General features: G+C 33.9%; 1 protein-coding gene across 1 annotated transcript; it reads right to left on the bottom strand.

Moving 5' to 3' along the window:
• Positions 1-4,415: 4,415 nt before the first annotated feature.
• LOC106465292 (probable glutamate receptor) lies at positions 4,416-20,756 on the bottom strand. The gene is made up of 6 exons (XM_013925499.2): positions 20,674-20,756; positions 20,359-20,517; positions 14,852-14,993; positions 11,868-12,097; positions 5,711-5,973; positions 4,416-5,010 (listed from the first exon to the last, which is right to left on the bottom strand). Exons 1-6 carry the CDS (start codon positions 20,686-20,688, stop codon positions 4,725-4,727), a joined length of 1,095 nt encoding a protein of 364 aa, XP_013780953.2. The 5' UTR covers positions 20,689-20,756; the 3' UTR covers positions 4,416-4,724.
• Positions 20,757-21,229: the final 473 nt, after the last annotated feature.

Below are 21,229 nucleotides of genomic sequence, written 5' to 3'. Positions count from 1 at the left end.
ATATTATAACAAATGATATATGTGTCACATTTTAATAACAATATGTGGGGTTCAGTGAGTCCATTTTTCTGCCAGAGGCACTGAGTATATACTATGATCCACGTATATTTACCACAGGAAAGCATAGAACCTTTAGGCTGTTTATTTAACAAAAAGCAAGCAGCATAACTTTTAGAGCTGTTGAAATCCTGGTTTTGTTCTGCTATTACGGATGATTAGTTATCCAGCTAGATGCTGGAATAATCACCAGCATGGTAACACTAGGGTCGTGCCTGTCACACTATATCTACATGTAAATACATGGAGAACAAGACATCAGAGATTGCTAGTTGAGGATTACACAGTCAATCTAGACAATAGTCAGTAACTTGCTGATTTGTCAATAGAACGTGTTAATGTATTCATGGGATCAGAAGGCTAATTGTGTCAAATGACAGTCACACAACATCTCATAGGTACAGCTGATGCAGTCTTCTTTAATGTACTAGGAATGTAAGCAGTGCTGAAGTACAGTGAATGTTAAAGTATAAAACTACACAACCTTCAGAAAGTGCTTGGTTGTGTACAGAAGTGATTGTCAGGAAGAAAATGGGAACTCCCAGTTCAACATTAAGTTTAAATGGATGAACATTTTTGGAAAACGTAACTTAATGGTAAAACAAAACACGAACGTGATAATAGGAAGTATTTAATTAACGTTTCGTTTCCTCACAATTCCATCATCAGTAATATAGAGGTACAAAACAAACAAACAATATTTGTGATTACTGATTACGTTAATTAAATACTTCCTATTATCACGTTCGGGTTTCGTTTTATCATGTGTTTATATTGTTAATACAGAATTAGTTAATTCCTGATGGTAGAGATATCAAGATATTTGTTCCAACGTCGGAGAAATGTTTCAGTTCAAAGCACTACCTTTTATTTTAGTTATTTTTTTGTTGTTATTTCTTAAGTCAGAAATAATTTTACATAGTCTACTAGTTTTTATAATAAACGATCAAGTCTATTACATACTATGAACACCCTAGAAACAAATACAAAATTACACGTCCACTTCAGTAAATAATAATACTAATTCGTTCAACAATTTTTAAAGTATTTGGTATTAATTGATGAAAACGAAAGTTCAGATCATCTTATCTTGTTTATATATATATTTCAACATGACTGAAAATTTTCAATCGTATAAGAATTACGTGGAAATGTTCCATCCATCATAATATTGAACACTAGATAACTGCTGTAAGCTTTATGCCATAGAATGCAGTAATGTCACAATAACTGTGTCGACTTCCAAATTGTACTGTTGCTTTGTTTGCGTCACGTAACCTCCGAAACAATTTGTGTACAGAAATCGCGCTTCATACATTGGAGCTATGGATGAAATACAATAGTGATGGGGTCATATTTCAATAGCACTGCCTTCTCTCTAGTCTAGCATTTCAAAATGAGGAACAACTAATGCAGATATCCCTTGAGCAACTTTGTGCGAAAATTCAACAAACAATTAAATATCTTTATTATGGTTGACGTTGGTGTAGGTTTTAGAACCGGCTCTCCTCCTTTCAATTATGTAGTACTGTCGTATTATGTTTGTCACTGCGCAGTCTTGGAAACGGTGGCTTAAGTATGCCCCCACAATTGCGGAGAGTGGGGATCAAGATGGGGGGGGGGTTAATCAGCCAAAATCTTAATTACAGTTATACAAAAATAAATGTAGAGAGAGGGGGCAATTACTTTTTATACGCTAGGGTCCATCTGTTGTAACTACCCCACTGTCAGGGAGTGTGGCGCCCTCCTAAATTTCGAACACGGCGGTATGTCTGCGGATTTACAATGCTAGAAACCGGGTTTCGATACTCGTTGTGGGCATAGCACAGATAGCCCATTGTGTAGCTTTGTGCTTAATTACAAACAAACAAACATTATAATTCTCTCTTTAAGTACCTTTCATTTGTCGAACAAACACAAAGGTCGTCAGTTCAAGCTACTTACACAAACATGTCAAATAAAGGTCGAAATAAGTATATCGTTAAGTAATCCATTTCCCAAAATGATAAGACCAGAAGAAAAGATAAACTGACTTTGAAAAACTAAAGCTATTACATTTAACATTTACTCCATCTAAACTCAATAATACTACTGAAACTGATTATCCACATTTCTAGCTAATTTGTTTTAAACATCAAAATCAAATCGTCTCTTGTATTTCTACATTCTAGTATACCTGTCCGTGTTTTATTTCTCTCATCATAACTCAAATTTTTAGCCACGGCAAAGTGGCTCATAGAAGGGCTCTGAGATTTTTTGTTTTCATTTTCAAAGTACAAACTTTTAGCTCATAGCTCCGTCATCTCTTGACCAAGTTCAGATCTAATTACAGTTTAGGACTCAGGAGGTCACACTCTTTTGATCGGTGTATTTGACCATGCCCAAGATCTCATAAATTAATTTACTCTAATCCTGTCTAAATGAATTCAAGTGCCGCGGCTATTGAAGATTCTCTCTTGCTTATGTGGATATCAATCTAGTTAAAGATCATAAGTGCATATACATAAACTTAGATTCTAAATAGAACATCTACTGAAACATTTATTCAGATAACAAACGTGTTAGACCAATCCTTTCAAAATTATTGTCATATGAATTATCATTTATATTATCTTATCTTCATACCATTTGCGAATGAGATCTACAGTAGCAAGTTTATTTTACATTAAAATGAAACATATCTCTAGATTTTAATCTTACTTGAAGGGTCAGGGGCTGCTTCTTAAGTTAACCCTGTTATTACTCTTCGCATATCTGTATAAATGTCTATGAGAACATGTATTTAATTCATTTCCATCTATAGTATTCAAAGGTGTTGATTATATACTTTTTGAAATGGAATGCTCATTACCAAAAAGTAACTTAATAAAAAAAGAACTTGGAACATTTAGCTATTTAATAACTTTATACTATGCGTTACCTAACGAATAAATAGATTGGAAATGAGATAAACTTTGTTAGTCTGCCCATCATACCGAATGATTTCTTTTGTCGTAAAGCATTATGGAGCTTCCATGGCCTTTTAATTTGCCATTTAGTAACTTGAAGTGATTTAGGTGTATTAATAATATTAAATACTATATTAATGTTATATACGCACCACCATTACATGAGGCCTTAAAGTATTTCATTGGTTTGTTGAAACAAGCTGTACTGATGAGCCTTGATTAGACGTAACTACAGTCCACAGCAGAGGGTCCTGCGAATCAAAGAATGTGTTGGTTTTCTACGTCAAAGACTATATTATCAATTTGATATTTGGTGAAAAGTTATGTGATATCATAAATAAAGCTAATTTAATATTAGGTTTAAGTGTCTAATATGTTCTTTAGCCTTCCTAAATAAAGAGTCGTTTGATGGGCATCGTTAAACCAGTTACTTTACCATTGTCCCATGTGTCTTGTACAACTAGCCCTGATGAAGCCGCAATAGTAAAACGTTGGCAAAAATAAAAAGATGTTATTCTTATCTCGAGAGTAAAGATCGTTTTTTTTTTTACTTCATTGACTAAATACCTTCAGTATGTAATACAAATCTGAGAAACGCTAGCATTATAAACAGTATTATTGTTGACCTGAAAAGTTACCAGGTGTAACAGAAACATAGCATTATAAACAGTATTATTATTGACCTGATATTGTTCCAAGTGAAACAGAAATACTAGAATTATAAACAGTATTATTGTTGATCTGAGATGCTACCAGGTGTAACAGAAACATAGCATTATAAACAGTATTATTGTTGACCTGAGATGTTACCAGTTGTAACAGAAATGCTAGCAGTGAAAACAGTATTATTGTTGACCTGAGATATTTCCAGGTGTAACAGAAACATAGCATTATAAACAGTATTATTGCTGACCTGAGATATTTCTAGATGTAACAGAAACATAGCATTATAAACAGTACTATTGTTGACCTGAGATATTTCTAGATGTAACAGAAATGTAGCAATATAAACAGTACTATTGTTGACCTGAGATATTTCTAGGTGTAACAGAAACATAGCATTATAAACAGTATAATTGTTGACCTGAGGTGTAACCAGGTGTAACAGAAACACTAGAAGTGAAAACAGTATTATTCTTGACCTGAGATATTTCGAGATGTTACAGAAACACAGCATTATAAACAGTATTATTCTTGACCTGAGATGTAACCAGGTGTAACAAAAACACTAGCAGTGAAAACAGTACTATTGTTCACCTGAGGTGTAACCAGGTGTAACAGAAACATAGCATCATTAACAGTATTATTGTTGACCTGATATGTTTCTGGGTCAAAAGGAATCATCACCACTATAAATGCATATCTATATTTTATTGAGAAGCTACTAGTTCTATTTTTTAACATAAACACTAAAAGCTAGAAAATGTATTATTTCTAATCAATACAGTATTCCGATTACACCTATATCAGAGCAAGAAGTTTTTTAGGATGTATAGAATAGTTCCGTCTCTATAGTCATGTTAATGCATGTTAATATTGTGCCGTTAATATCTAAACACTGCTTGTGCATATACACGATGGTAAAATCTGCTTTAGTTCTATCAATAACACTGGTAATGAAAATATAAGTGCACACTATGCTAGAACAGAGGTGTGTTAAGGGACCATATAGTGTCCTGTTCATGTTATTGAGATTGTACACCAAAATTGACAGGATCTCTAACAGCAAAAATATGCATTAATGCTGCAGTGTGAAAACCCCAATTCCAATATGAACACCAACACAGCCAAGATTTGTCCTGTAGTAAAAACAACGAAAGCACTCAGTAATTCTTCAAGTCGCAAGGAACGTGGTCCTCGCTCCACTTCCGTTTCTAGAGCAGATTGATCGTTGGTGGCGTTACCTGGATTCGCTTTCCTCAACATTATCTGTCTTCTTTTCCGCTGAGCCAATACGTCTTTATACAACTTATTAATTATTCCCATTTCGTTTAGTTGAATAAATCTATAAGGATAAAATGACCACTGTTAAGTTATTGTTAAGTTAAGATTTAATACGACGCTCTCATAAATTATTAACATTAATGATTTATACAATAATGTCTTTAACATATCTTCTTCTACAACAATAAATACAATATAGGTGATTAATATTTTATATTTTCACTTAATACATTTTAGTATTTTAAGAACGCCATTAACCTTGTCATCCCCTTTGAATCCACTTGACCGAAGAGTGGATTTACAACGCTAAAATCCGGGTTTCGATACCCATGGTGGACAGAGCACAGATAGCCCATTGTGTACTTTTGGGCTTAATTCCAAACAAACAAACTCAAGTTTGAGAGATGTTTGTAAATATGCTAGTATTATTATAAAATTATAAAAACTCGATAACCCGAGCGCTTTCGAAAGGTGGACCTTTTTGAATTATTAATCATTGTTAGAGTATGCTTTTGAGAGATGTGGTTAATTAGAAATATGTACATAGCATATTTTAACTATATACTTTAGAGAAAAACTATTTTGTAATTAGAGAATATTTTTATCAGCATGCAACACATAATTTAAACTGGTATGTTTGTAAAATACTTAAACTATCAGTATTTTATAAGCTATAAAACTGCTTTTGAAAACTTACACTAATTCATATATTACGGTTGCAAACATTTAAATATCAATTGAAAATATTCGTTATTACATACGTTTTACCAAAAGCTTCCTTCATTGGAGAGCCATTAGGAACAGCAAAACTGTAGTAATGGTTGTAAAACTGTTCTTCGCCAAAGTGATAATTTCTAATTCCAAAACTAGCAAGACTACCTTCCATAGAAGCTCGAGGACACACAAAAGCGAATGATTTCTGCATGGCTCGGATAACTCCTGCGTCCACAGTTCTGACTAGTGTCCCTGTTTCATCTCCTCTGATCCGTTTGCCAATTGTGTACATGTATCCTTCTGTGGCACTCTGAAATATTGGTATCACTCTAAAATACAGATTTGCCAACAAACCTTACAATTACATAATATTTATCAGACGGTACTATGAAATGATGGTTAGGGCTTCTTATGGGGTGCAAAATATCCTCAGAATATGAATATCACTTGTGAATTACACATTAATAAAAAGTTTATCTAGTGACTTTTACAATGGAAATGAAAAAGTTAACAAAAAACAACAATAACCCTAAAAGTCTATTCAGTACGAAACATCTTTGCATGTGAAGCAAAGAACTTCTATCTTTATCACTGTAGTACTAAAACATTTTTGTAGTTATTTTCATTTTGAATAAAACCAAAATATTAACAAATAAGCGTAACTTGAAACTCTGAAGATGTGTAATATAATATACATTCAGGAGATTGAAACGAAAATTATAACTCGTTTATGGTCTATTAGGTATCACTTTCAAATGAAAATTATAACTTATAGATGAACAGAAAAGAAATTAAGGTTATAGTTTTATTAGAGCGACAGAAATAAATATTTGGTAAATAAGATCCATTTCCAAACTGATTAAATCTTTTTTTTTTTAATTTCAAAAGAATGATTTCTGGTAATGAATACTGTAGAGCAGGGCAAACAAACATTTAGTTTCTAGATAGAAATTATAATAGATAATTCTTAATAGGCAAGATAACAAACACAGAAACAGACTGCTAATTATTATGAAGTAAAAACAAGGAGTAGTTTGAACAGAAGATATAAAGTGAAGTTTGTCTGATAACTATAAACAACAGAAGATCATGGAAATCTGCAAAAGAAAGACTTATTCATAAGTAATCTAACACTACCAATTTTCTGCCAACAACTTGAAAATGAAAACTCTTAAAGAACTGACAATTTCCATAATAATAGGATTCACATCAAATACAACTCTTCTTTCAACACGAAGATAATTACCACCAACAAGAAGAGTGGTCTCTATCATCAGAACTCAACTTTTACAGGAAACTTTCCGAAACTAACACTCCGAGACTCAAGATTTGGCTCAGGTTTGTTGAAGAAGTTCAACAGTTAACAGACAACCCGCGATACCATTTACAATAGAAATGTTTGTTTGTAATTAGGCGCAAAGCTACACAATGGGCTATCTGTGTTCTGCCCACCACGGGTATCGAAACCTGGATTCTAGCTTTGTAAGTCCGCAGACATACCGCTGTGCCACTGGGGGGCTACAAATAGAAATAGAAGATAACAAGCTTCCATTCTTACAAGTGATGGTTATCAAGACAAAACTCATTTACCACAGAAGTTTACATGAAACCCACTGATGGGGGTAAATACCTCAATTATAAATTGCCCACCATCCCAACAGTGTAAAGACAGGAGTCACCGACTGATTAGTTTCCAGAATGAACAAGATTTGTAATTCAAAATAGGGTAAGAAAAAGAAAAAAAAACGACACAGCCCCCCCCCCACTGACAGTGATTTCTAGGAACGCTTGATAAAGAAGAAAATAAAGACGATAAACATGAAAAATATGTACAGCCATATTACCAAGAAGAAAATAAAGACGATAAACACCATGAATCACCAATGGAGGGGAATTCCCACCCATGATTTACAGTATCCTCTGTGAATGCGAATTCCGATACATTGGGGTAGGGGAGGGTGCTGATAAAGCTAGAATTCAGAAGTGTAATAGACATATAACATTCGATAATACCAATTTATTTGCAATATTCTATCATAGCAGGGAAGAAAGCAATGGGAGGGGATAAAATAGAATAATACTAAAATAATGGTGCATGAACCGCATACGAGAGGAACAATAAGTTTTCTACATCCACCTAACTGATAATACATTCAGTCAACCGAGCATAGAAGTTGGCAAAACCTGAATACCCATCTTGAAGTAATTTTAAAAAAAAATTACGATATATTATTTAGGCAGAGTACAGACATTGAGTTGACTGTGAAATGGGTGGCAATTGTCTGTTAGATAAACACTTGTATACAATATACTTATGCAGCTGAAGTGTAGAGGACAACGTTTCGAAAGTCTTCCGCCTTTCGTCTTCGGGTCATTTGGTGTAATACAATACAATATTACGTGGTAGGTATTTAGATTGATAACTTGAGATGTTCAGAAATAACGAGTTTCTCTTCACCCTGCTCGTGGTAGTGCTAGATCACGCGGTATTAGTTTTTAGTTTAACATAGGTATTTGAGGACAGATCAGCTTGTTACTAAGTTATTGGTCAGATGTTAATGAAGCCGGGAAGAAAAGAGGAAGCGAACCTAATCGGATGGGATGTAGAAACTTTTAGCTAGGAATTATTATCATTGGAAACGTGAAAACAATTCGGGACAAGGATAAAATAACACAAAGACAGCACAAAACTAAAGAAAACACAGAATTCACTCATTGCAGGACATACCATGTCGAAAGGACATAAAACAGACGGGAACAAAGCTAGAATCATCGACTCATAGAAATTTCGGAAAGCAAAAAAGATAAAAGGAATCTTTCTACACCAGTATAATAAAATCCTCATTAAACAGAGACTTGGACCTAGAAATCAGCAACGTATGGTTACCATTGGTTTAATCCACACACAGTCGCTCCGCCAATCAGAACCAAGAACAAACAACGAATCAAAGCACGTCCATCTCAATCCATTTGAATATCATGAAAGTTGTCACAAATTCCAAGACAACAGCAGGTTCCATCCCCACCCACGGCTGCTACCTTGATTATCATCACTTTAAGGCAGAAAAACCTTACCGTAAGCCTCACCCACCCCCAAGCCCACGTTTCTCAACGCTCAAAAGAAAATCACCGCCAACCAGTACTCTACCGCCCATACTATTACAATAGACCATGCTACTAAAACTTCACCCACTCTTGAATCACAAGACATGTCAACCCAAACCACCATTACTAGGAGAAAAAAAAGGCACCCAGACCCAGCCGCAAGTCTTCCCAGTTACCAACGACGCCTATCAAAAAAACCAACAACCCGCCTATCAGCCCCAAGCCACTTTCTACATCATCGTCGTCAATCTCGCCGAACGCCTTAGTAACTGACACTTCCCCCGATCTCTACCTACTTGACGAACCTTTCTGTGCCTTCCGCCAACTCACCAATGACACCGAGGACTCCACGCCTTTACCACCTTCCTGGAACCGGAACCTGTTCCACAAGAAAACCATGGCGAACATCAGGAGCCTCCACAATTCATTCAAAAGCTAATCAATCCCAGCACCGGACTTCACTTTGTCTTCCCTACTTACTTCTTCTCGCTAACCGGGCACTGGTAACGGATTGGTTGTTACCAGTGAAAGTGGGTTTTCTCGAGATACCCCCGTTTCTCCCACATTAAATTCTTGGCATACAATTTTTAGATTCCCGCCGCCCTGATGAACCATCTGTCCGATATCGGCCGGTTAGTTTAGTCTAGTTCAGTTCAGTTTAGTTTAGTTTACTTTACTTTGCTCTTCACTTTTTATCGTTTACCGTTACTCTCACGTTTACCTTTTTATATTTACATACCTTGTCTGCATTAATTTCCTGTTTTCTCAAGTTAAGCCCAAATTCCTAGGCCACGCGCGGGGTGAAGGGGGAATGTTTAATCTTCGAGAACTTTAGATTAGTAATTATTTCCGAAGAAGTAATTATTTTTAAATCTAAATAACTGGCAGAAACGAACGAACTCACAAACTGACCCGTTCGTTGATCATCAACGAACCACCAGCTAACTTCAGGTTCAAGGATATAGGTCACTTTGTTAAGAAGCACAAACCTTCGGCTGAAGTCCGTAGGGAAAGAACACATTGCCAACATCGTGGTGGAATTTTCATTCAGCCACGGACGCGCGAGGATTGGGATTACCTACTCTCCCCCCCCCTTCTGTTCCCTTCATCGAATGTCACTTACCTGCCAGTAATGATTTTTCGAGATGCATTTTTCTGAGGAACATGGACTTGTCCATTAATACTCAAGAAATCCGAGAAACTCCTGATGTTTAATACCCATCGACCATTCATGATATCCAGAATAACGGGAAGAACTACCCCTTTTGTAAAAGTTGTAGCCTCTTTTCCTTAAATCACGAACTTATTATTAACTTCGAGTTTTTTGGTGTTTTTTTTTTCATTTTACTGCAGAAAACCTACGATCAAAACAAAATACCAGGACAATCCGGACTTCCAAAGATGGACCGATTCCTCATCAGCCTCTAATCTAGCCAATACCTGAACCTGTAGTTCAGAGTAGAAGCAGGAAAACTTCCGCCAACTATTGTAACTCTCCAACAGACAAACCTGCCCAGCATAACCTATGACCAATACCTGAACTTGTAGTGCAGAATAGAAGCAGGAAAACTTCTGCCAACTATTGTAACTCTCCTACAGACGAACCTGCCCAGCATAACCTATGACCAATACCTGAACTTGTAGTCCAGAATAGAAGCAGGAAAACTTCTGCCAACTGTTGTAACTCTCCTACAGACGAACCTGCCCAGCATAACCTATGACCAATACCTGAACTTGTAGTTCAGAGTAGAAGCAGGAAAACTTCTGCCAACTATTGTAACTCTCCAACAGACGAACCTGTCCAGCATAACCTATGACCAATACCTGAACTTGTAGTCCAGAGTAGAAGCAGGAAAACTTCTGCCAACTATTGTAACTCTCCAACAGACGAACCTGCCCAGCATAACCTATGACCAATACCTGAACCTGTCGTCCAGACTAAAAGCAGAAAAACTTCTGCCAACTATTGTAACTCTCCAACAGACAAACAGACACGCCCACAACTAATTTCTCGGCCATTAGCTTTATAAGTCGTAGCCCCCCCCCTCCCTGAAAAGGGCTATACTTCAGCTACTTTATGTACAGAATAACTTTTCAAGTACTTTAAGTCCATAAAACTTTTTCCCCCTCCTTATTACTTGTTTTTCTTCCTTTGGAGCTGGTGTGTTGATCACAGGTCACTAATCTTTCATTTACTTACGTCATACCAAATCTTCACGGTTTTCTTCTCCTGAAACGGCATAATAAATCACATCACCATTACACCAAAGTTCACGGATACGTAAATTTAGTCTTGTCTTCTACAGTCAACCATTTTGGATAACATAAAACTCTCGTTTTCTTTTACATTCAACCCAGTTGGTTATTGTAAGATCCATCACGAGCAGGATGTAGAGAAACAGAATCTTTCTGAACAACACGGTTGTCTTTTCCAAATTGAAAAGGGTTTCAAAACCGAAATACCAGCCTAGAATAGACAGATACAAACTGATCTAAAGACTGCATAAGTAGATTGTATAGTCACCAATATATGTCTACTTGTGTTTTTTTCTAATAGGCAGTTGCCGCCCATTTCGAAGTCAGCTCAATTAACAATTAGAACATCAAAAAGAACATTTTGCCATAAGTCTCTTTGCGATACGCTGGAGTGAATTTCCATTAAAAATATATTTCAAGAAAAAGATAGTTATGACATATTATAACATTTAACAAAGCTTAAGGATATTTACTACATGAAAAAATTAGACGAAAAGCTACACATCATTAGAACACATATTAATGTTTTAAGAGTTCTTCTTAATATTATGAAAAAAATACATGTAATGAATCTCATATCATATTTACTGCATTACTTTTCATAATGACGTTATTTATGAAACTAGCAATTCGCTCTGAAAGTAATTTTTTAAAGATGTTTAATCAGTATTTTTTTGTTTGGAGAAAAATGATCTATCTTGATCTACAAACAACTACAGGTAAATAGCGTGTAAACTTGTAAGTAGTTGTGCAGACTTAATATTATTTTTTTGCAGAAAAATGAGTAATGTGAAAACATAAAGCCTTTTTTTTTTTTCAATAAAAGACTGAGCAGGTTCTTACCATGAAGTTTGCATATGATACAGTTCCGTAAATGGTCCCAACCTTTATCTCGTTTTTTTCCATTCGCATGACTAGCTCCGAGATGGTATCTATTGGTTTCTCCTTTTCAGGAACGTTCATGTATGATGTCAAACTTCCACTGAATCCGGCCATGACGATAACAACGAGTATCCAATAAAATGCAACTATTATTCGTAATGAATTTGTAACAGGAAGTTTCTGACCGCCATCTGTTGGGAAAATATAAATTCCACAACCAGGTTCCTTTGTCACAGTTTGATGAAGAAATTAGAAACTTCAGTTTTTACATGTCTTGTAAGATTTTATTCACACTGATTAAGGTCCTTTAATTAAATATAAAATATATTTTCTTTGAAAAGTAAAGAGTCATAATATAATATATTGATTAGCAATATAATATATGACTAAGATGTTTTAGATGTTTCAAAACTGTTACTCTGGTATCAAACAGGCTGGATGGTCTATGTAATACAATCCTAATTAAACTAGTTAGATTTGTCAGTAACGATGCATTCTCGTAGAGCACGTTCAAGTATGTTGTAAGACTAGAGGGAAGGCAGCTAGTCATCATCACCCACCGCCAACTCTTGGGCTACTCTTTTACCAGCGAATAGTGGAATTGACCGCCACATTATAACGTCTTCACGGCTGAAAGGGCGAACATGTTTGGTGGACGGGGAATCGAATCCGCGACCCTCAGATTGCGAGTTCTGGATAATGTCTGGGATGAAAAAGTTGTCATACGAAGATGGGTTAAGATCTCTGAAATTGTTTCCTCTTGAGAAAAAGGAGAGTTTACCATTTAAAAACTAGAGAAACTTGTTAACTGACTCAACATTGTTAAGTACCACAAAAATGTTATCAACATATCTCCTGTAATACACAGGCTTAAAACGTTCAGGACTTTAACCAAACTTTTTCGTGGAAGCACAAGAAAATGTTAGAAATGTAAAGAAGATGGCTGAAACCCATAGCCAGCCACTCCATCAGTCTGCTTATTCATTTTAACATTAAACATAAAACGTGTTTTTTCATCTCTAAACGTAAAAGTCTTTTAAGAACACCTTTATTTATACCCTAAACAATTTCATTCTAGCAAACAAAAGGTTAAAACTAATATCAAATGTTTTCTCTAGTGGTATATTTGTAAACAATGACTTAATATCATAATTAACACAATCAACACCATCATTAAGCTGTCTCTGTTTTAAGTTATTGGTAAATTCAAAGTATCCTTAATCCTTATTTATTCTTTACACACATTCGTGTGTCAAAACTTGTTACTCCAGTTTCAAGATTTCTGTACGCTGTGTTAATATCCCCAGGGCACCCCAGTGACTTTAATTTTAAAGTTGTGAACCCGTGTTTCCAAGTTTGACATTTAGACAATTGCTTTAACAAAATTTCAAAACCTATAAAATAATAATTTTCAGCAATTTTGTAAAGGAAAAAGAAAAAAATTAACCTTATGACTAAGACAGTTTTCATCTGATAAATTATGAATAACATCATTTGGGTGTTACAAAAACGTGTATCCAAGTCAATGTTTTTAAGGTCATTGAGTTTACGTAACTCTTTTATTTTCAAATCTCATTAAAGTTTTATTTTTATTGTTCATAATTTTAATTTTCAAATCTCATAAGTATAGTAGTATCTCTGTTTTTCAGTTGCTTTAGACCTTCTTCAATTTTTTTTTATAATTTTATTTAAACACCTTATATTTAATTTCCAAGTCCAAAAATTTATTTTGAAATTGTATTCTTTACAAAAACACCATTTGTTGCTAAAGGAATCTCGGGTTAAGTTGTTCATTCTTGCGAGTTAAAAGAAAATTTTCATGCAATAAAGTTTTGTGTAATTTGACATGAAAACTTTGTAAAGTGTTCCTGACATATCTGGGTATAATAATAATGAAAAGGCTTTTGCATGTAGGAAACTTTAAACCTCACAGAAATTTCCAAATAATTATCTTGTTTGTTTGTTGTTAAACACAAAATGGGCTATCTGTGCTGTGCCGACCACTGATATGGAAACCCGGCCTTTAGCTTTATAAGCCTACAGATTTACCGCTGAGCCACAAGGGGGCAAATGTTGTTGTTTTCTTAGAGCTCGAGGGCTATCTGCGCCAGCCGTTCCTAACTTAGCAGTGATAGGAGGATAGCTAGTCAACACCACCGACTAATGTGGCCCCACTGCTGAAATGGTGAGCATGTTCAGTGACGAGTTTCAATCCCAAGACCTGTATATCAAGAGTCGAGTACTCTAGCTACTAGCCCATGGCAGGCCATTAGAAAAAGATGATCCCAACTAATGTTCATTAACATAGCTAATGGCTTCATAACAGTTTGTACAAAAACTTGGACAATTGCTGTAAGAAAATTTTAAAACCATTAATATAATGCTCTTTAGTAACTTTCTTAGGGACAAAAAAAATGTTAACCCTATGACTAAGACCCTTTTTTCCTCATCAGATAAACAACAAATTTTACTGAGTTTTTATAAAACTTTGTGATAGCATAAAGGTAAATGTATTAAAGAAAGTATTATTATTATTATGGGATCCTATATATTGTTTTCGAAGCTTTAAAAATATTATTTATAACAAGATCAGGTCTTCTTTTTTAAGAAACGTGGTTTTTAGCATTCATTGCCTTTGAAATTAGACTAACATATATTTTTTGTTAAGAATAAATGAAAAATTACAGCCTGCTTTATCAATGGGAATGATAAATTTATTCTCTAATTTGAATACATTTTGTTAAATTATACTAACAGACTTGATTCGAGGAAGCAATGTTATTTTTCAGTGAGTTCTGCTCATAGGTCCTGCTTTATATTTTTTCTTATTTTAGTTCTTTTCATAGAATATTATAAAATTTTCAGTCATCGAATTGGATGTTGTCTTAATCAAAGACTAAAACTGCATGAACTTTATATAAATATCAGCAATTGAATAAACAAACCTTGCAAGGTTACAGCACCACAATAATACCAAAGAGCTCGAGGAAACGTCCATCTTTTGGCTAGAGGCTCGGGAGTCTTCTTTCTTAAGAAATTGGTAAGCAGTGAAGTTACAATGACCACCACAAAAAGGCCAACCCACACCTTAAAAATGTCAGGAAGAAGTAAGAAGTTGACTTTCCACTAAAAATGTCTGAAAAGAACTATTACAGAACAAGATCTATGACATAAAAATAGCTAAAGAAGCGTTTCGTTAGGGTATCGTTACTGAATGATCCTGCTTCTAGTTTTCAATGGAACTATTAGTATCTTCTCCTTTCTTAAGCCTATTGATATTATTATCACTGTTATCTTATGAACGTACGCTGTGTGAACACAATACCAACTATTGGTTGGTTAGTTCTCCTGCAGCATTATCACCACAATCGTATTGTAACTGATACAACAAATAACTAAGTAGAAAAATGTGATGGTGATAAATAAAGAAATTAGACTTTTAAAGAAAAATCACCTTTTAAAAAGTATCATAGTAATTTATTTACTTGGAGACATTTCGAGCAAACGCTCTTTTTCAAGCCAAAAACAAGCCTGCCGGTTAATGACAAGTACATGAGCGTTTAGAAATGAAACAATACACGAAAACAGAATGTAACGCGAGATAAAACTACGAAAATGTATATAAATATAACAGTACTGTCTGTTGTATGTCCATGTAACTGTTTCGCTACTGTAACGGGTACTCTAGCTAGTTAAGCAATATAGTAAAAACAATATAATAAAGCTGGTGATTAAAAAATAGTTATTTTAAATTATTAAAAATATAGAACAACTTTACATAAAGAAAAAGAAAGAAAGAACTTTATGTGATGGTTTACTGAAACTTTAAGATGAACGTTCAATAGAATCGTATTGTTACTGATATAGGTTCTGTCACGGTTTATAACAATGAGCTATGATAAACGTACATTTGAATCGTATTGTTACTGATAAAGGTTCTTATAACGTTTAACCAAAACGTTACTTAAGATGGACGTAAAATTGATTCGTATTATAACTGACAAGCTGGGTCACTCGTTCTACGTCCGGGGTCATAAGGATTGAATGTAGGGCTTGAAGTAATAAATTAATCAAAAATTTGTATTTATATACATAATTTATTTCACACATGATTTACTTTACACATAATTTATTTCACACATGATTTACTTTACACCTAATTTATTCACAACAATTCTGTTGACTTTATTATAACTATTAAACCTATCACAAGAGCATTCATCATGAAAAGCTGCTCTTTTCACTCTGTTGGCTGCCATTATAACTATTGATTGTACAACAAAACCCTTCACCATAATACTGTTCTATTTACTGTGTTCGCTGTCTTTACAACTATTGTTTTAAATGCAAGGACCTTCATCATAATAAGTATTTCTATTCATTCTGGGAATCTTTTTTTTTTCATTCACCCTGTTTGCTGTAATTGTAACTATTGGTCCAACCACAATACTCTTCATCCTAATAATTTGTTCTATTAATTATAAGTATCTTTCTCCATTCGCTCTGCTGGCTCTAAATTCAACTATTGAACCTGTCTCAAGGACCTCCATCTTCACAAGCTGTTCTGTTCATTACGGTAATCTTTCCCTATTAACACTAAAGGCTCTCATTATAACTACTGACAGTACCACAAGGTCTATCATCATTATAAGATATTCTGGGAATCATCTTCTCACACAGTCTGTTGGCTTTATTATAACTGTTGATGCCACCACAAGGACTACATCATAATAAACTTTTCTACTTATTATAGATATCTTTCCTCGTTCACTCAGTTGTCTGCCATTATAATTATTGGTCCTTAAATAAGGACCTTCATCACAATAACTATTGTTGTACATTATGAGAATATTTTCCCATTAACTGTTTTGACTGTAAGTATAGCTATAAACTGTTTTGCCTGTAATTACAACAATTAACTATATTAACTATGTTGACTGTCATTATAACTATTAACTGTGTTGACTGTCATTACAACTATTAACTGTGTTGACTGTCATTATAACTATTGATCGTTTTGACTGTCATTATAAATATTAACTGTGTTGACTGTCATTATAACTATTAACTATGTTGGCTGTCGTTATAACTATTAACTATGTTGACTGTCATTATAACTATTAACTGTGTTGACTGTCATTATAACTATTGACCGTTTTGACTGTCATTACAAATATTAACTGTGTTGGCTGTCATTATAACTATTAACTATGTTGGCTGTCGTTATAACTATTGACCGTTTTGACTGTCATTACGAATATTAACTGTGTTGGCTGTCATTATAACTATTAACTATGTTGGCTGTCGTTATAACTATTAACTGAGTTGACTGTCATTATAACTATCAACTGTGTTGGCTGTCATTATAACTATTATTCCAACCACCTTATCCTTTATTATTTATTTTATGAATCTTTTCACATTCAGTCTGTTGACTATCATTATAACTATAGATCTTATCAAAAGAGCCTTCATCACAATAAGATAGTTTGTTCATTATAGAAATCTTTAGATATTCACTCTATTGGATGTCATTAAAACTACTGGTGATAAAAAAAGGCTCTTTATAATAACGATTTGTTCTGCTCATTATGAGAATCGTTTCCCACTTGTTCTGTTGACTGTCACTATAACTACTAATTCGACTGTAAATGCTGTTCATTATGGGAATATTTCACCATTCACAACAACTCCCAATGCTATCTCAAAGTTATTCCCCATAATTATCTATTTTATTCAATATAGAAATTTTTCCTCATTCGCTCTGCTTGCTATCAATATAACTATTGTTCATATCAGAAGGACCTTCATAATTATCACATGTTTCGTTCATTATGGGAATATGTCCCTATTCGCTCTGTTGGCTGTCATTAACACTATTGAACCTACCGCATGGCTCTTCAGCTTTACAGTTTGGTCTGTTCATGATGTTAATCTTTCCCTCTTCAGTCTGTTGACGTATAAGCTGCTTTGCTGAATATCGGAATATTTCACTCTTTGGTCTGTTGGCTGTTATAATAAGCTTTCACTGTTTGTTCTGTTGCCTATGGTTATGAATATTTATCTCATCACAAGATCGTTCCTCATAGTGGGCTGTTCTGTTTATTGAGGGAAAATGTCAGTATTCAGTCTCTTGAATATTGTTATAACTATTTATCCAACTTCAAGAACCTTCGTCATAATAAGTACTGCTGTTCATCATGAGTATCTTTCTCAATTAACTCTGTTGGTTGTCAGAATAGCTATTAATCCTATCACAAGTGGCTTGATATTAATATTCTGTTCTGATTATTATTGGAATCTTTCTCTATTTGTTCTATTGCCTGTCGTTATTACTTTCAATCCCACAACAAGGCCCTACTCTTTTGTTCGTAAAGAGAATTTTGCACCAAATCGTCTGTTGGCTGCTTTTATCACAAGGACTTTCATCATAATAAATGGAGCCATTCATTATAGGAATATTTCTGCATTCACAGTGTAGACAGTCATTTGACACTACCACAAGGCCATTCATCAAGCTGTTCTATTAATTATTATTGTATTCTTTTCACAATCAGTCCGTGGGCTTTTTTATAACTACTACTCCTAAAACAAGTACCTCCATAATGCTAAGTTGTTTTGTTCATTATGGGATTATCTCCACATTCAATCTCTGGACTTCATTATAACTTTTGATCCTACTACAAGGCACTTAATCATAATAAGCTGTTTCCTACTTTACTCATTAATTCTGTTGGCAGTAATTATAGATATTAATTCTACTACTCGAACCTTCTGAATAACACATTTTATTGTTCAATATGGCATTATTTATCTGTTCATTCTATTGGCTGTTATCGTAACTACTGATTCCGCCAAAAGACCTCTCATTATAACAAGTGTTATGATCATTATTGGAATCTTTCTTCATTCACTTTCTTTGCTGTCATTGTGGTTATTGACATTACTAAAAGGACCAAATCATGGTAAGCTGTTCATTATGGGAACTGTTCACCAATTACTCTCTGGACTGGTATTATAACTATGAAACCCTTAATCATACCAATCTGCTCTGTTAATTGTTGGAATGTTTCCTAATTATTCTATCGACTATGATTATAATTATGAAACTTACCATAAAGCCCCTAATCATACTAAGCTATTCTATTAATTGCTGGAATCTTCTCCATTTACTTTGTTTGCTAACATAATAATTATTTATATCAACAAAAGGCCCTTCATAATAATAATCAGTTCTATTCAATGTGACAATACTTCCCCATTCGCTCTGTTGGTTGTAGTTATAACTATTGAGCGTAACTGCGGGCCATTCATCACAAAAGGTTGCACTGTACATTATTTGAATCTTTTCACAGTCCCTCTGTTGGCTGTCATTCTAACTACTGATCCTACCACAATTATCTTCCTCATAAAAAGCTCTGTTACTATTCATTAAATTAATATTTGCACATTCACTCTTTTCAATTTTTATGGATTCTACTACAAGACCTTTCTTCATAGTAATTGTTTTAACTATGGAAATATTTCCGCAATTAGTCTGTTTGTTTGTAATTAAGCACAAAGCTACACAATGGGCTGTCTGTGCTCTGCCCACCATAAAAAAGTTGTCCTGTTCATCATGCAAATGTTTTCACATTCCCTATTATTTGGCTTTCATTATGACTATTTGGCTTTACCACAAAGCTCTACATGATACTAAGCTGTTATGTTGATTATGTGAGCATTTCCACTTTGACTCTTTTGGCTGTCATTTTAACTATCGATCCTACCATAAGACCTTCTTCATTATAAGTAGTGCTGTTCATTAAGGAAATACTTCCACATTTGGTGGTTAAAATCATAGCTTAGATTGAATTAGTCTCCATGTCACTCTCTTCCGAAAGACACAAACCATAGAAACAACACAAGTATTATATATCTATGGGTTTTGAGTCCATTTTATTTCACCATATCTTTAACTGATCTATACAAATATGATATGTTATTCTTAGCTGGCCACAAATAATTGAAAACTATATATATATATATATATATTGATTTCACAAATCCAATTTCATAATCGTGCATATAAAATAAAACCTCAACTGAAAATATCTGATGGAAAAATAATTAGTTTATATATATATATATATCGTTTTTAGTAAATTTAAAATGCATTCAACAAGCATGAAATTTGGATCATGATTTTGGTATTTTTATCATATTTAATATGCCTTCATAAAAGCATGAAACCTAAGGTATGACTTTTGAAATTTCTGGCATAGACAGTGCTTCAAAAAATATGAAACTGAAGGAGATACTTTTATTCCACTACGTGATTTTAAAGTACAGTTTTAAGAAAAGATAAAATGTTGATTTCGCTTATAAATCACTTTAAATCTTAAGATAATATCTCATATTTCTTTTTTCTCTAGAGAATATACGTAAATGTACTAAAATAAACGAGTACTACCTCATAGGTGAACGGTTTTATAATGGCTAGAGCTCTGGATTTTTCTCGTGTGCCATGCATTAAAAAACTAAGTTTTCCAATCTCGTAAGGAAAAGGATAAGCTATAGCTTCCTCACGTTCGTAAGTCATCCCTATTCCTGTGAGGGCAAAGTCTGCTTCCTAAAGAGATGAATATAGCAATTTATATATACGTCATCATTTATATTAGCTAGATAATAAACCAGTTGAAACGTTTCATAAAACTTGTATAAGAATGAAAAATTGTGTAAATAACACATAATGAAAAAACAAAAATAATAAATAAGCCTTACTAACTTGCTTTAGAATCATCCTAATCAAGCCAGTCCACTCCCCATTAGACAGTTTCACACCCCACGTGTTATCAAGCGGCGCCACAATCTGAAAACTGAATGGATTCAAATACCCAGACTGTCATCAGAATAGAATCATATAAGAAAAATTTGATCATCTATTACTAATTAAAAACTTGAACCTAAACAACGATGTTTTTTTTATTTATTATTATTTTGCTAATAGTTCATCTGTTTTTTAAAATATTTTCTTTTTATTAAAAGAACGTTTTTGGTTACTTTAACGAAGAGACGTTTTTGGAAAATTTCTGAGCTATCAATTCAATAGGTTGAGTTGGCAGATTGAATGTAATATAATTCAACATGACCGACATGTATTCTATACATCGATGGCTTGAGTGATATTACACCATAATAAAAATGGTAATAACTTTTAATAAGTCTTTTTATGCTGGCCTTATAATATAATGTAAAATCACACAAAACACCGATATGTAGATCAAGCTTTAACCAACATAAAGCCTTGTGAAATGTACTAATTGAAAAACGTTTTACATAAT

Source organism: Limulus polyphemus, unplaced genomic scaffold (genome assembly GCF_000517525.1).
Source record: "Limulus polyphemus unplaced genomic scaffold, Limulus_polyphemus-2.1.2 Scaffold1897, whole genome shotgun sequence".
Lineage (NCBI taxonomy): Eukaryota > Metazoa > Arthropoda > Merostomata > Xiphosura > Limulidae > Limulus > Limulus polyphemus.
Note: the sequence above shows the minus strand (reverse complement) of the source record. Positions and strands in the feature narration are given on the sequence as shown.

What these genes read in the sequence shown, in the direction of transcription:
- LOC106465292 (XM_013925499.2), bottom strand. An exon ending in TAAAACCGTTCACCTATGAG is followed by an intron (nt 14,994 to 20,358) that starts GTAGTACTCGTT and finishes GACATTTTTAAG; the next exon opens with GTGTGGGTTGGCCTTTTTGT. An exon ending in TATCATATGCAAACTTCATG is followed by an intron (nt 5,974 to 11,867) that starts GTAAGAACCTGC and finishes CCAATATTTCAG; the next exon opens with AGTGCCACAGAAGGATACAT.